General features: G+C 40.1%; 1 protein-coding gene across 1 annotated transcript in view; it reads right to left on the reverse strand.

Moving 5' to 3' along the window:
* The window catches only part of MARCHF6 (membrane associated ring-CH-type finger 6), a 74,611-nt gene that overhangs the window by 19,272 nt on the left and 37,717 nt on the right, over positions 1-17,622 (reverse strand). Inside the window, exons 10-20 of the mRNA XM_068990418.1 lie at positions 14,554-14,605; positions 12,768-12,826; positions 11,447-11,527; positions 10,929-10,997; positions 10,770-10,844; positions 9,694-9,828; positions 7,789-7,908; positions 6,726-6,826; positions 4,089-4,226; positions 2,384-2,588; positions 427-496 (exon numbers count right to left, since the gene is read on the reverse strand). Coding sequence (XP_068846519.1) covers positions 427-496; positions 2,384-2,588; positions 4,089-4,226; positions 6,726-6,826; positions 7,789-7,908; positions 9,694-9,828; positions 10,770-10,844; positions 10,929-10,997; positions 11,447-11,527; positions 12,768-12,826; positions 14,554-14,605 — 1,105 coding nt within the window. The remainder of the gene's footprint in view (positions 1-426; positions 497-2,383; positions 2,589-4,088; positions 4,227-6,725; positions 6,827-7,788; positions 7,909-9,693; positions 9,829-10,769; positions 10,845-10,928; positions 10,998-11,446; positions 11,528-12,767; positions 12,827-14,553; positions 14,606-17,622) is intronic.

The raw sequence follows: 17,622 nt of genomic DNA on the forward strand, positions 1-17,622 counted from the left end.
TAGTTGCTCCTCCTCAGCCTTAGCCCACATGGGAAAAAATTCAAGTATTTAAGGTAAATCTGATTTATAAAGTTATATTGAGTGCTATAATCAAGACACTAGCTCACTATACATTTGCCTGCTTGATAAAACCTGAAAAGTATCTTCCACTTGGTTATGATTTAAGTGGCTAACACATCAATATGATTCGGGTTTTCTGGCTGCTATGAAGCACTAACAAGGAGGCTGGAGGGCAGTGAGCTGCTTCTGATACTTTGTGACTGACTTTGAACTCTGTTCCCATGTACCCTACATTCAATAAAAATGAAGGGAAAACTGCTTCAAGTTTATATTTGATGAAAAGATCACATCTCAGCAAAATATACCCTGTTAAAATGTAGCATCTTTTCATGATGTCATTAGCAGAGAGCTAGGACAAGCTCATACCTGGTAGAGTAAGGCAGATGAGGCTGGCAATCAGTAAGGTTATACACATGAAGACAATCAACAAAAATATCTGCAAGGCAAAACACAGCAGTGCATAAATAGTAGTCACACGTGCTCAATGTATTTTAGGACACCACTCAAAGAATCAACACAATTCTCTCAGTAAAAACAAACTGTCTATACTGGCATTTCCAAGACTCGTTCCATTTTACATAAAAAGGAAATTTTCATTTTAGATAATATTAACTATAACTCTGGCTAAAAGGAAACTGCTTCCACTTTCATATAATCACATACATCAGCAAATAACAAGCAAATATATTTTAAATCAGAGAGCACAAAGATAAAACACGATCAACTTACATTTTCCCTCACTCACTGTTCATTAAAACTAAAAATAGCCACTTATTTTTATCAAATTCTCAAAAACAACTTTTCATGAAAAGAAAGCTTACTCTATAACAGTGCCATCCAATCAGAACACTCTGATGATGGACATGTCTACACCTGCACTGCTGAACACGGGAGCTATGGGTACATGAGGCCACCAAACACTTCACAGGGGGTCAGTGTGAATGAATGCTGGAATTTAAAATTCTAGGTACTTAAAGTATGTCTACAAGAATTGTATTTTTATTTTTTCAGCTTAATTGATATAAATGACAAATTAAACTATATTAATAATAAAGTGTTCAGTGCGGTCTGATATACATATATGCTGCGAAGGAATATCCACCATTCAAGATAATTAATCACATGTCTACAAGTGATATTTATTTTTAATTAAGTTTAAAAGTAAACAATCATAGCTATAGCTGATGGCTCCTATATGGAAAAGTGTAGATAGAAAGGAAACACCCTGAGATAAGAAGGAAGTGGCCATCCTGGACAGAGAGATAAAAAGAGTGCTGCCTACCTGGACCCAACCAGGCCCCGAGGGCAGGGCTCCGGCAGGGAGACGGCAAGCACCAGCGGTTAACACCGCACCAGCGGTTAACACCGCACGACCGGGCGTGGAGACTCGGTCAGCTTCCACTGCCTGCCTGACAGACCCTGTGGTGGTCCTCTCTCTAATCTGGACCACACAGTACCTTTTGGTTAGGAAAGGATCTTTTGTCAACTGAAGAGCCTCGTCTCTCACAGCTCCTCCATCTCTGGCAGTTCGCCTACACCTCCTGCCTCAACTCCATCCATTCGCTTCCCTGCAGGTCCATACATCTCAATGTGCCTCTTGTCCTGACAACAGGCCTGGAATGCCTTTTCCCACCTGCTTTTTTTAATCTGCTTGATCTAATTTTAAAGATTTGAAAGTATCAACTCCTCCATGAAGCTTCTTGAACAACTTCCAAAAAAGTGTTTTGTGGAACAAGAAGTGGGCAATCATGTAACGTGCTACTAATACAGCAAGTGAGGTGAGGACCAAGACCTGACCATGGAATCTAACACCCTGAAGGTCCCTGGAGACCCCTGAAGGATCAGTTTCGGTAGCATCTGGAGGAAGGTCTTGGTGACCTTGGCAGGCACTTCCTTAACCAATCTGGTCTTCAATTTTATCAGATATAAACAAAAGATTACTACTCATTCCTTGGAGCACTGGGATTAATACTTCAAGGATTAAAGAGAAAAACTCTAAAATGCAGATTCCAGTTCCTGACATAGGAAATGAATCAAGAATGTTGATTTCTTATTTGATCTAGGGTCTTCTTGTTCCTTACAAATGGCAGGGGCCAATGGCACATGGAAGCCAAACTCCATGGCTCATGTCTAAAATTTGATAAACTTACCTGACATTTACATACATAACGTATTGTAGAATGAGAGGAGTGAAAGGTAGGTTCTCCTCCGATGACTAAGATGTGTTTATACCAAGGACTCTATACTAACAGTACCAATAACAGCAGCAAAAGTTCTCAACAGAAACCTGAAAAATCTTCTGTTAAGTCTGTACAGTACCTACCCTGAGTGGAAAATTTAAAGGCCGGCGGTAAGGCTGAAAGCCGACAGGCCCGCCCTGCTGGAGTATGGCTTGGTGGGCTGCGTGCAGGCCTTCCCCCACCACGGGAATAGCGTTGTTATTTCGGGCATGCTGGTTATTGTTAACCTGTTGGTTTGCACTGTTCTCATTTTCTTCCTGGTCTCCCAACAAGTAGGAATGAAGATCCCTGTGTAAAAATTGCATCAGTAAAAATTCTCACTCAGAATAAAACAGCAGACATGACACTGTCTGTAATAACAACTATGATTATAATTACTGGTGATCCTTAATAATTATTACTTAGGGAAGAAAAGGTATAAGTAGAACCTATGCAGAGCACTACCATTACCTTAATCTGCTCTAAATGTTGCTGTCTGCTTTAAATGAAACCCTTCCAAATGTAAAGTTAATTAACATACAGAATACCCCATAAATTTGATCTATTTTGTTTTCTTCAGCCAACATCTGAGAAAAATCAGTAACTTGGGGGAAAAAAAAAAAGTGTACAACATACAAGATACTCTATGTGAAGAATTTTAGGGAAAAAAGTATCAATTTCTCCTTTCACTACAGATGACTACTGTGTCTGCTATGACATGCAGCTCAACTAAAACCTCCAAGCCACAAATGAGTTACAGCACAAATGAGACGGGGAGGGAGGAGGCATGGCAGGGCACTGAGCCGTTAGAGAAGGATACATGTTCAAGCAGAACCCAACGCACACGGGCATCCCCTGGAGGCACTGTGGGTCTAGCCCGCGCACCACAAGAAAGCCAACATTGCACTAAAGGGGTCAAGACTTGTGGTTTCTGAGTGTATATAAAACCTATGCTTACACTTGACTATAATCCAGTAAGGGTGCAGCAGCACTGTCTTTAAAAAACAAGGTACCTGCCTTAATTTAAAAATACTTTACTGCTAAAGAATGTTAACCATCATCTGACAAACCTTCAATTTATAAAAAAAAAAATACTGTTAAGTGTGAAGCACAAAAAAACAAATTATGCCCATATTTCACATTAAAGTATCTCAGTTCATATACTGTTGAAGCCTCGCTTGGAGAATTTTTAACATTACTTTGCTAGCGTGTGAGATGAGTGCAATTGTGCAGTAGTTTGAACATTCTTTCGCACTGCCTTTCTTTGGGATTGGAATAAAAACTGACCCTTTCCAATCCTAATTTATCAGGTTAGGACTTCTAAAAAAATGGTAACTTGGTTTGTTTTTAATGCACTAAAAAGCATTTTACTTTTACCCAGTTTAATGAAAGAACTTGGGCCGCAACCCCTCTATAAGAGGGTAAAAACATGCATGTATGCCTGCTAAAGTCATGTCAGATTCTTTGCGACCCCATGGACTGTAGCCCGCCAGGCTCCTCTGTCCCTGGGATTCTCCAGGCAGGAATATAGCAGTAGGTTGCCATCTCCTTCTCCAAAGGATCTTCCTGATCCAGGGATCAAACCCGTGTCTCTGGCACTGGCATGTGATTTTTAACACTGACCCACCTGGGAAGCCTCATAAAAGGACAGCGATAATTAGAAAAGCTTTAATAAGTATTATATACACTTGCAGATATCATCAGAATGTCTCTTATTAAAACTAACTCTTCCTGAGTGGGGCATGCTTTTTCAGAAAGGTTACTAAACGATCACAAATGACACACCTATGAGGCACCTGCCGTACTTACAGCAAGTATCCAGCAGTGACAGTCCAGGCTCGCACCAGTCCCTTCAGCCACTGCCGCGTGTGTCCCTGTTCGAGTAACGCTGGTAAGACAACCTGAAGCAGAAGCAGCTCAAGGGACAGTTCACTCACTGGAGCATCACTAAGATAATTACAAAAAGCCATAACTCACAATGTGGATTCAATTTCCATTGTCACCCCCACCCTGTACCATATTAAACATTTAATGGAATGATGGTAAAACTTGAAGAGTCACATGAATTTACTGCCTTTATCACCTCACATCCACTCTCAGTTGAAGACAACAAGGCATCTCCCTCAAACATCACCAAAACCGTTCCTGATGACTGTCAGAGTTAGGGTTAGGGTTAGGGTTAGTCATCTAACATGACTGTCGTGTTGTTAGAGTGACGGGTGGGTCCTGGTCCGCAACTCACTGGCTATATTAGTAGTGTAGTACACCACCAGCCGCTCTGCGCTCCTCAGAACGTTTTCTCCACGGACACCTCGCCAAGGCGTTTTGGTTCCTCCTCATCTCCCTGACCTGGACACAATGAAACGCCCCTGCTCTCTCTATTCTCATCTGCATGTGCTCTCTGGATGCACGCAACCTCCTGTGGCTTAAGACAGCAACCTTCTGTAAACTTCTATGTACTATCAGACATCTGCCCTAATCCTTAACTTACATACCCAAAGAGCCAACCCAACGTTTCACAGAACACCCAAGACATCTTAAATTGATCGTGCTCAGTATCAAATTCCCACTCCTCCTTAAACCCTGCTCTTCCACAATCTCCCTCTTCTTAGTAAATGCCAACTCCATCCTTCAGGTGCTCAGGACAGAAACTTAGATCCTTCGCTGCCTTTCTTCACCCTTCATTCAAACATACAGAGAATCCTATGGACTGTACCCTAATTGCACCCTAAATCAAACCACCTCTCCTGACGCCACGGCCACTTCCTCCATCTCAGCTACCCTCGCCTCTCACCAGGATGTGGCACTACCCTCCTGGGCTGGCTTCCTGCTTCTGCCCTGGCCATCCCAACCCTGGCTCGTCTAGTCACAGTACCCAGACTGAACCCTGGGAAACCTACGTCAGATCACTGCTCTCTCTGCTCAACCTCCCCAAAACCCCCACCCCTCAAACCACTCAAAGCCAAAGTGCTTATCGTGGCTTACAAGGCTCTGGAGGACCCAGCTTCCCACGACCTCTCCGACTCCCAGCCAACTACTTTTCTCCTTCTTTCAGTGCAGCCAAACTGGCCTCCAGCTGCTCCTCAACCCAAACTCAGTGCCACTGCACATGCCTGCCCAGCTGCAAAGGGCCCTTCGCCTTCAGAGATTCACGCAGCTCACTCCCTCATCACCTCCTCAGGGCCTCCTCAACTGTCACTTCAGGGCCTCACTAGTCACTTCTTTGTTCATTTTTTCCCACAGCACTTATGACTCTCTGGCATATTACATATTTTACCTATTTTATTGGCTATCTCCCCCACTGAGAGACAAGTCCAGAAGGACACAAATTGTTCTTGATTCTGATTTGTTCACTGTTACATCCCTTGCACACAGAGAAGCACCTAGTATATGATGGGCCCTCAATCTTGCTGAATGGAAGAATGCACTACACACTGCTACAACAGCTCCACTGAACTTCTAGGTGTAACCGACTGCCAAGATGGGACTATTCCAACAATGCATAGGACCAACTGTGCTTCCTGGTCCTCGCTACAATTGAACACACAAGGACGGGGAGGTGACTTACTCTAGATAGCAAAAAACTCAAGAGAATAAAACCTCAGTTTGGATTCTGAGGAGAGACAGCAAAAGCTTGCAGAAGGTCACTACAAACAGAGGGAAAGACCAGGAACAGCTAGGCCTTTATGGGGAGACTCAATGGAGGCTGCGTGGGGCTGTGGAGTAGAATTCCAGTCAGATGATGCTGGACAAGATGCTCAAAAGGCAGTGTGAAATCATGCCAAGCCTTGTATGTCATTCTACACTACCCAGATATTACTATGCATATTATAGAGGAAGAGGGAGATTTGTTACAGATGGATTATAAACGGAGAAAAAGAAAAAGGCCTAAAATATTAAGTGGTATATCATTGGTTTTTATAAGAGATCATAAAGAATTAGAACTGACAAGATTTAGAGACAGTTACAAGTAAATCTGAGGAAGAAATTCAATTTGCCTGGCATATTTAGATGACTGAAGAGAAGATACAAATCACTGAAGAAGGGAATGTAGGAGACTAGGTTTCCAGGTTACTTTAGTCTTTTAAATCAAAACAATATTTTTCCATTTATAAGCCCTAGATCCCATCTTCATCTGTAATTACATGTTTAACTATGGCTACCTTACCTACGATGTAATGCTTTTCATATAAAGATGACACTACTAGGTACCTGTCATTAGGAATGCTAACATTTCAATGCTAAACAAAGGCACACTGCATATGCAGAAAAACGAAACTCTTTCTTTGGAAAATATAACTGCTAATGTTCATATGGAAAATTTTAGTTATCAGATGACTGCTAATATCTGTGAGAAATGAAATGTTTCATTAAATGTATGTACTCTGAGTATCAAATCTCTAACAGACTTTTAATTAGTAAAGCTTCCAAATATCAAAAACTTACCTATAGAGCATGACATTGTATGGGAGAAAATGAGGCAGCAGACTCTTGATTATCCGTATAGGCAGCCACAGCATCAGGAGGACGATGGAGCCGAAGACAATCTGCAGCAAGAGAAAGGGCAGGCCGGGCACCACTGTCACCATCCGTGAGAGACGGCAGACTCCAGTTCAGGTCGACGTATGCCCAGGGCACTGAGTGTTCCCACTCAACACACTACACATGGGTCACTCTGTGTGAAGACGCGTTCCTAGGACAGCTGCTCCTCTCTCTCTAGGACACAAGCGCTCAGACAGGAGCCACAAAGGATAACCACGGCACGGTATACGAAAAGAGAGCTAGAAGCTCACAATGAAGGATCAGAACTGTCTGCCGCATAATAAACCACCAGTGACAGTAGGAGAGAACCCATACTAATGGCACAAAAGTTTCCAAAGGGCTCACAATATTGCTTTTAGAATTTTATCTTGGAAAAACTTAAGATTTAACTGGGCAATTTCTTTTTCCACCCAGGGAAGAAATTTTGAGATGGTTCTATTAAGAGTTTAATGTGCTGTGCTCAGTCACTTAGCTGTGTCCGACTCCCTGCAACCCCATGGACTACACAGCCAGCCAGGCTCCTCTGCCTATGGAATTTTCCAGTCAAGAATACTGGAGTGAATTGTCATACCCTCCTCCAGGGGATCTTCCTGACCCAGGGATTGAACCCACATTTCTTGCATCTCCTGCATCAGCAGGTGGATACTTTGCCACAGCCCCACTTGGGAAATCCCAAGAGTTTAATTTAGAAGCTATTAACAAGTCTCTATTGCTTAAATGCAAATTAAACATAATTCTGAAACTCATAATTTGGCAATTAATTATACTTCTAAAAAACCAGAAGGCATTTTTGTTTATTACCATTTATCAAAGAAACCAACAAAATAACTATTTGATAACCAACTTCCACAGGCGTAGATAAACCTAAATTATTCAATCCACTCTACCAGTCCTTCTGACCAAAAAAACAAAAAAACTCAAGGGTAACCCATTTTACTTCAAAATCATTAAAAAAAATTACACTTACCACTGACAAAATAAATCTTCGAAGATGCCTATAAATAGGCAAATGAATCATTTCTTGTACTGGATTAAAATCTGGATCATTCAAATTCCTTAGAAACCATAAAACACCAGGTCGAAGTACCTGAAAATTTATTTCAAATGCTATAAATATCCATCAATGTCTTCTGCCTCTGTATATGAGCTAAAACATTAACAGAGAAGCTTTTAAAATTATTTTGGCATCTTAAGAAATTGGCCCTAGAAAATTCATGTAACTCTACTTGGAAAAGAAGTTCCTATATCAGAATTAAAACTATCCTGTGCCTGATGTTCTCCGATGCTTTTAATCATTCAATGGAAAAATTTTACTAAGTACATCTGTCAAGAAATCTAGACTTCCAAGATGAACAGTAAGTATTTTTATAAAAATTGTAACTATACTGTATAATCTGGGAAAAATTGGGTTATAATTTATAATTATCCTTAACAAAAGATGTGATTTCAGTCTTACACTTTTCAAGAAGACTTACCTTAATTAAGAAACCCTTCAGCTTCTCAGTATCTTCAAGTGACTACCTATTACATCTTTTTCCCTGGCTCAGGAGAAAGCATCAACTCTAGAAGTTGTGGGTGATGGGACAATGGATGAGCCTGAGGGTTAGTTTTGGGTGGCCCAAACTCACTGAGCTACCCTGTGTAAAGTCTCTCATCTGCCCAAATTCTATTTTTCCATTTTTCAAACAAAGCAATTATTACAGTTATCTAACTCCAAAATACTAGGATTCTGTATCAACAAAAAACTACCACATTGATAAAATGAAAAAATTCAGTATAAAATATTTTATCAATGAAGAATGTAATTTAGAGGTCACATAAAATTACAATTTGAAAAATATACTTAGTTTTAATCACTAGTTTCAAAACAAGAATAAAGGCTTTATTTGCAAACAGAATTTACTGAACTTATACTCTTATGTTTCAGGAGAATATTTTGGACCCCACCTCATCCCTAGCTCCTCAAATCTCTCAAAAGAGCGGAGTAACCATGAATAGCTTTAAGCCTTTGTGCGTTAGTGTTCCATTCACACTGGACTAGTCGCCAGCCTGCTCCTTCAGCCCTGCTTCTCCAGCACTGCTCTCGTGGAGTAAGCGGACTTGCTCCCTGGCTGTATTCCTTCCCAGAATGTAACACTGAGTAGGCACTCTGTCCTTGTTTCTTCCGATTACCCCAGCATACAGCACAGAGGCTGGCACAGAGTCAGCGTACAGTACTGTTTGGGGAAAGAATTCAGAGCAGAAAGTACATTTATTACAATTACTCAAGTCTCACACTTCCTTCTGCACCAGGTGACTAAGCATGAGATGCATCCTAGTCAAACACTCACACTGTTTTACTGTCTTCATATCAGTAAGGACCGTATTCTGAAAACAGGATTGGTAAAAGTTCCCACCTGGCAACTGAACCAGAATCATAAAGAAGCCCCACTATCATACTATACTTAAGGAGTATAAATGGCTTCAAGACCACTTTACACATCTGATCCTGCGAAACCATACCCTTTGGGAATTTCTAGCATGTCCTTGAATGAAGTCCAAAATAGGCTCACATCACATAAAGAAGTCCAAGAACACGTATTTGAGGATGGTTAAAATACATACCAAGTAAAACATGCTTTTATTTAAATTTTCCCCTCACTCTACTCATATTTCAAACTGATAGAAATAATAAAACCTGCCAGTTTTTGAGACCAATAACTTAAAAATGGTTTAAAGCAATTGAGCCAAACTAGTCTACAGCTATTCCCTCTTACAATAAAGAGAAAAAGACTGAGCTAGGAAATCATCATAGCCTTTAAGGCATGCCATGTGGTTAAAGCAGAAGTCCTTTCCATGAAGGTGCAATGTTGGCACTTCCTGTGGAGCTTACCTCTCTCAGTAACAGAATGAAGGAGGCAAAGTAGAACACATACACCATTCCCACCAGCCAGTGCAGAAACATGGTAGTGCCTGGGGCCGACTGAAAACTCAGCTCCCGATCCTTCAGAGTAGCATCAAACATTTCCTAAATCAAGACAGAATAGGTGAGAGAGATCTGTACCACTCACCTCTGCTGAATTAACATCTTCACATTCTAGGAAGGGAATCAATCACCATACATGAAAGTTCTGATGTTTCTAGGATTACAGTTCCCTGAAAGGCATTTCATAGTAGAAATACGGTTGAATGCTATTTCAAAGACATACATGACATTTTGAAAAATTTAAAAGAGGCAATATTGATGGATCAATTTGTGAATAAGAACTTTACCAATGTTGCTATTGTGAAAGAAACATTTATGTTACCATAATACCTTCTTCTCTTGGTTACAGATCTAAATTAATGGTGGGTTTTAATACTATGAGAGAAAATGTTACCTCAGAAAAGGCAGCTTTTCTATATTTAATTATTTTTTGAGAAGAAACTGATTATCACTGACAGCCATTAAAGATTTTAATGAAGATTGAGCATCTTAGTTAAAACAAATGGTTAGGGTTGAATTTATTACTATAAAGGTAGTCTTCTTATAAGATTTCTTTCTTTTTTTTTTTTCCTTTTTTCTTTCTTTGAGGAGTTTCCCAACCAGGGACTGAACCTGGGCCACAGCAGTAAAAGCGCTGAGTCCTAACCAGCAGACCACCAGGGAACTCCTTTGATTTACTCTTTTTACATTTATAACATCTTGGCATCTTTATGAAAGTGAGAAGAGTTAAGTAAGAAAGTTCTTCATTAATTATTAGAAAGGTTCCAGTCAAAACAGTCTAACATCAAATATGTGTACAAACCTCACAAAAATCAGGTACTCAGGAAAAATTAACAACATTGAGAATCTACGATGATACATTCTCAAAAAAAAAATAAATTATCATCAAATATTGGCTTTCCAGTAAAAGGAACCCATTCTAAAGACTTTTTAAAAAGCTTTTAAATTATTAGATTGTATTAGATAATGAAAAATAAACTCACCAAGGAACAGATATCCAGCCACCAGCCACAAATGAGAGGGAAAACTCCAATTTCTACCACCACTAACAAAGAGACCTTAAGTAAAAATAAAGGTCATCAATATCACCTAAATGGGGAGAAAGCATTTCCAGTCTTAATTTATTAAAAGGAATTAATTACCTTAACAACAATATAGCAGACTCCTAGCAAACGACGAGACCTATGAAATTTAACAAGAGTTGCCAACCCCTACAGTGTGTCGTCAAGGAAAAACTGAACATTTAAGAAAAGATACAGATAAATAGCAAGGTCCTACTGTATAGCACAGAGAAACATTTAATATCCTATGACAAACCATACTGGAAAAGAATTATTTTTTAAAATAATGCATATATATGTATAACTGAATCACTTTGCTGTATAACACATGTAAATCAACTATACTCCAACAACAACAAAAAACTTGTTTATTTCAAAATAGTAAAGATACAATGAAACAGGTAACTAGGCAACACTCAGTACTATCTGACAGACAGAATTAATTTATCTCGATTTTTTCTGCTCTCATCCTCACTACAAATACCCACAACTTCAACTAAGAAGGACTAGTGGAGAAAAATAGTTTTCATCAATAAGAATAACTCTTGGGTTAATAATAATAACATTACTGAACACCAACCTGGTTCATTAAAGGATACATGACAAATTATCAATGTTATTGCTAAAAGTATATACCCAACTATGGTTGTGATTAGGCCTTCAAAATGAGATGCTTGGACCTAGACAAAAGAAAATAAATTAAATATTAATTTTACTACATGGCCTATACCCGTTAAACAATGTTTATTAAACAATCCAAGTTGACTATATAACTCTCTATAACTGTCCATAAAATCCCCTCTGGATGACAATTCTGCAAACCGGATTCTCCCACTGACTGAAATTTACTACAAAAAGATGAGGAAAAATTAAAGAGTAACACTTTGCTCAAGCAGACAAAATCAGAGTACAGTGAATTAAATTTTACAAAAATAAGAAAGAAGCTGTAACAGTCTGCACTCTAGTCTACGCTGAAGTGGACCCGCTAAAGGCTGAGTGCTAAAGGAGCAGCACACGGCCTGGGCTATTCACTGGCCACGTGCAACCAAGCCACTTTCTCTCCTACCGCCACGGTTCCAGTTTTCTTTGCTCTGTAAATGTTTCATTCTCAACTTACAAAGAGCAAGAGCTTGGATCGTGACAAACACTGCTCACCTTTTGGTTCCTGAATTTCACACAGCAAGTGCTATTAAAATGTATCAAAGCATTTATCTGACTTTTCAAGTTCTCACATTCATCTAGTGAGAATCTGGAGAGGTGCATTAAATACCAGAACATGTCTCTTTGCCATTTCGGAAACTTCAGAATGTTGATTTCTCAGGATTCACACACACAAATGGACCAGAATGTTCCAACTATGCTAGCTGTCCTTAAAGGACTAACTCTTTCTGGGGACCACCCCCGCCCCTGCCAAAAATAGTAGTTGTCCATCCCAATATTTATCTACCTCTGGAAAATAACCATAAATGTCAAAATAAGAGCAAACTATTTAGAAGATACCACAGCTCATCATTCTGACACAGATCAACATTAAAAAAAACTGATTAACATCTCGTTACCTTTCTAAATTCACTATGGGGCAACTAGGGAAAAGGGAGAGAACGGAGCTCGCAAGCCAGTGGTCAGGTGAAAAGGTCAGTCTGTAAGAAAGCTTCCCCAGAGCGTGTCTCCCGCCTGCCCCATAGGGAGGAAGACTGTGCCTCACGAGGTTCAGAGAACACCTTCCACACCTCCCAACACTTCTATGTCTTGAGTCGCTTTTCGCTTAAGACATGAACGAGGTGGTGCTGGATAAACTACTCCTTCATGTAAGGAAGACAGAGGAATGAAGTAACTCTTTACAATATTATTACTTACTCAACATACATCAAATTTAGGGTTTAATTACTGAAATTAAGTTTGTGAAAGTATCATACTCACGTGTTCTTCAAATCCCAAACCAACAAGAGAAAAGTGACCGATGTGGTAAGGGCAAAATGCTAAAAGGGGGGAAAAACTCAATGAAAACTTCAAAATCAAAACAATGAACACTCCTAGTACCAACCCCACTAAAAGGAACAAAGGCTTCTTAGAGAAATGAAAGACCCCAGAACCAAAAATGTATTGCCTGTGGTACTCTCTAGAACAAGAAAACAAAAAAGTTATCAAGCTCTAATAAGCTCACAGTGAAAGGACACAAGAACCATTGTGAAAAGGGTCTCACAGGCCAAAGAGAAGAAGCTATGAGTGTCAAAAAGAACCCCAAAACTAAAGAAAACACTGAATATATACAAACCCATGAGTTCATAATCTTCAAAAAAGGGAATGCCAAAAACCACAAGAGGAAAAAAAGCAACATAACACAAAACACTTTTATCAGCAAGGAAAGCGGTCTGTGCTAATAATTAAAGGAAAAGAACTGCACATCTGACCTGCTGCTTCAGATTAACTAAACGGTTCCAACTGATAAGAACAAGCTTTTCTTTATAGAAAAACCAGCCAATGAATGTTTTAAAATGACGGAATTTGAAAATTATCATTTTGCAATGCCTAATAAACATAAATTAATCCAGGCAAATATCAATGGCTAATAAAATTATTAGGTAAAAAGTTGATGGAACACTAGATATTTGCATGATAATAAAATAACACCTCCCACAGATTACTTTCTGGTGGTTAAAGGGAAACATGAAACCTAACGATAATGGCTTCAAGATACCATGACCTGAACCACAGACAGGTGGAGAACCGGACATCAGGTACCTCCTGATTTGTCGTATTATCAGGCAATGCATGACCAGTGAAGGTTTTGTCCTGCAAGTATTGACCCTGAATCAAATCAGGTCTTAGATCTAACTTTCAGTTTAGAGGAAATACAGAGTCAAAGGAGCAAGGTAGCAGATGGCATCAAGAAGTAATTAGAAAGGGGCAGACAGTGAGGCACTAAGAGGACTCTAAGGTCAGTCTGCAGCCTGCAGTCTCTCTGGGACACCCGAAACACGGTCTAACCAATGACCCAAGTCTATCAGACTCCACCTTGAAGAACTGCTGGAGGAACCTTAGTTACTTGACTCAGTTTCCCTATCTTCCCCCAAAGCAGAAAAACTTGTGGGCTGCATCTCAATTCTGCCTTCCTTTCTTTCATGTCTCCCAACTGGAGGAACTCTCAGTGCTGTCACAGAAACCTCACAGGTACAGCTGTGAAGTGTTTGGAAGTCACGGCATTACTGGAATCTGGTTCTGAGGGGAGTGACACTCGGGCTAAGTTCACTGTCTTTCCTCAAACCCGTATCTCTCTCTGCGACAGCTCCCAAGCCAAGGTCTCTGGAAAGGTCTTGGTCAGGACTTTAACAGATTAAAAACAAGACCTTCTGCCACAGGAAAGAACACAGAGATAATCAGCACAAAATTAATTTCAAAAGTGGGACACTGTATATTCTCAAGTCAGTCTAAAACCAGCTGCTACAAAAAGAGACAGAAATGCCCAACAGTAGAGCTGGCAGTAACAGCAGTCAGTGCTGCTTAGGAAAGAAAATACCTGTATACCTAGGGCCTTCCTATGCCAGATGACTGTCTAAAACTCCTTTCATATATTCCATATAAGTTCCATTCATATATTCCATTCTTATATTTCATATCAGGTTAAAACCAAACAAAACCTGTAGCAATGTCCGAAAAAACTAAACTCCTATCATAATACCATAAATAAAAGCAAAACACCACTTACCAAAAACAAGAATGAACAGTGTGTTTAAAGACACCACCCAAAAGACATGTTCCTAAAGAAAAAAAGGATTAATAAAACATATTAATCTCCTATTGGATTTACATTTAATTCACTTAGGAAGATTGATATTTTTACTACAATCTTGAGATTTCATTCAGAAATTATATGTAACTTTTCACTTTTCATTAGATAGCTCATATGTATGTGCTAAGTTGCTCAGTTCTGTCCAACTCTTTGCGACCCTATGGACTGTAGCCTGCCAGGCTCCTCTGTCCATGGATTTTCCAGGCAAGAAAACTGGAGTGGCTGGCCATGCCCTCCTCCAGGGGATCTTCCCGACCTGGGGTTCGAACATGCAACTCTTACGTATCATGCATTATCAGGTGGGTTCTTTACCCCTAGCACCACCTGGAAATCCCCAGATAGCTCCTAAAACGAAACCTAAAGAACTCGAAGTTCTTAATGTCACATATTTAAAAAATCAAATTAATTCAAAATCAGTTCCTCTTCAGAAATTAATAATATACCATGAACTGTATAGATTCTCATAAACACCAGATTTCACTTGTATCACACTAAGATATCCAAATAAAGAAAAATTTGAAAACCACATTATTTCTGAATAACATATTAATGTAAACTGCACAGCACTTCTTTCAGTGTCCAGTGTCTCTCTTTAAGGTCTCTCATCTGTGAGAAACTGAAAGTGGTAAAAGGACAAAAGGTGGCTCAGTGAAAAAGAATCCACTTGCCAATGCAGGAGACATGGGTTCGATTTCTGGGTCTGGAAGATTCCCTGGAAAAGGAAATGGCAACCCACTCTAGTATTCTTGCCTGGAAAATCACATGGACAGAGGAGCCTGGCGAGCTACAGCACGTGGGGTCACAAAAGAGTCAAACACGACTGAGCAACTAAACAACAGCAACCTTCTATACTGACTGTATAGAATCATAATCCCTTATGATTATACTGTGGAAGTGAAAAATAGATTTAAGGGACTAGATCTGATAGACAGAGTGCCTGGTGAACTATGGACAGATGTTCATGACACTGTACAGGAGACAGGGATCAAGACCATCCCCATGGAAAAAAAATGCAAAAAAGCAAAATGGCTGTGAAAAGAAGAGAAGCGAAAAGCAAAGGAGAAAAGCAAAGATATACCCATCTAAATGCAGAGTTCCAAAGAATAGCAAGGAGAGATAAGAAAGCCTTCCTCAGTGATCAATGCAAAGAAACAGAGGAAAACAACAGAATGGGAAAGACTAGAGATCTCTTCAAGAAAATTAGAGATACCAAGGGAACATTTCATGCAAAGATGGGCTCAATAAAGGACACAAGTGGTACAGATCTGACAGAAGCACAAAATATTAAGAAAAGGTGGCAAAAATACACAGAAGAACTGTACAAAAAAGATCTTTACAACCAAGATAATCACGATGGTGTGATCACTCACCTAGAGCCAGACATCCTGGAATGTGAAGTCAAGCGGGCTTTAGGAAGCATCACTACGAACAAAGCTAGTGGAGGTGATGGAATCCTAGTTGAGCTATTTCAAATCGTAAAAGACGATGCTGTGGAAGTGTTGCACTCAATATGCCAGCAAATTTGGGAAACTCAGCAGTGGCCACAGGACTGGAAAAGGTCCGTTTTCATTCCAATCCCAAAGAAAGGCAATGCCAAAGAATGCTCAAACTACTGCACAATTGCACTCATCTCACACACTAATAAAATGCTCAAAATTCTCCAAGCCAGGCTTCAGCAATACATGAACCGTGAACTTCCAGATGTTCAAGCTGGTTTTAGAAAAGCCAGAGGAACCAGAGATCAAATTGCCAATATCCGCTGGATCATCGAAAAAGCAAGAAAGTTCCAGAAAAAACATCTATTTCTGCTTTATTGACTATGCCAAAGCCTTTGATTGTGTGGATCACAATAAACTGTGGAAAATTCTGAAAGAGATGGGAATACCAGACCACCTGACCTACTTCTTGAGAAACCTATATACAGGTCAGGAAGCAACAGTTAGAACTGGACATGGAACAGACTGGTTCCAAAAAGGAAAAGGAGTATGTCAAGGCTGTGTATTGTCACCCTACTTATTTAACTTATATGCAGAGTATGTCATGAGAAACGCTGGGCTGGATGAAGCGTAAGCTGGAATGAAGATTGCTGCGAGAAATATCAATAACCTCATATATGCAGATGACACCAACCTTATGGAAGAAAGTGAAGAAGAACTAAAAGAGCCTCTTGATGAAAGTAAAGGAGAGTGAAAAAGTTGGTTTAAAACGCAACATTCAGAAAACTAAGATCATGGCATCCAGTCCCATCACTTCATGGCAAATAGATGGGGAAACAGTGGAAAGTGGCTGACTTTATTTTGGGGGGGCTCCAAAATCACTACAGATGGTGATTGCAGCCATGAAACTAAAGGACGCTTACTCCTTGGAAGGAAAGTTATGATCAACCTAGACAGCATACTCAAAAGCAGAGACATTACTTTGCCAACAAAGGCCTGTCTAGTCAAAGCTATGGTTTTTCCAGTAGTCACGTATGGACGTGAGAGCTGGACTATAAAGAAAGCTGAACGGCGAAGAATTGATGCTTTTGAATTGTGGTATTGGAGAAGACTCTTGAGAGTCCCTTGGACTGCAAGGCGATCCAACCAGTCCATCCTAAAGGAGATCAGTCCTGGGTGTTCATTGGAAGGACTGATGTTGAAGCTGAAACTCCAATACTTTGGCCACCTGATGCAAAGAGCTGACTCATTTGAAAAGACTCTGATGCTGGGAAAGATTGAGGGCAGGAGGAAAAGGGGATGACAGAGGATGAGATGGTTGTATGGCATCACCGACTCAATGGACATTAGTTTGGGTAGGCTCCGGGAGTCGGTGATGGACAGGGAGTCCTGGTGTGCTGCAGTTCATGGGGTCACAAAGAGTCTGACATGACTGAGCAACTGAACTGAACTGAACCTGACTGTGATCTAACCTTGAATCTAAGCTGCTAAGTCACTTCAGTCGTGTCCTACTCTGTGCAACCCCGCAGACAGCAGCCCACCAGGCTCC

The sequence above is a fragment of the Capricornis sumatraensis genome, chromosome 18 (assembly GCF_032405125.1).
Source record: "Capricornis sumatraensis isolate serow.1 chromosome 18, serow.2, whole genome shotgun sequence".
Lineage (NCBI taxonomy): Eukaryota > Metazoa > Chordata > Mammalia > Artiodactyla > Bovidae > Capricornis > Capricornis sumatraensis.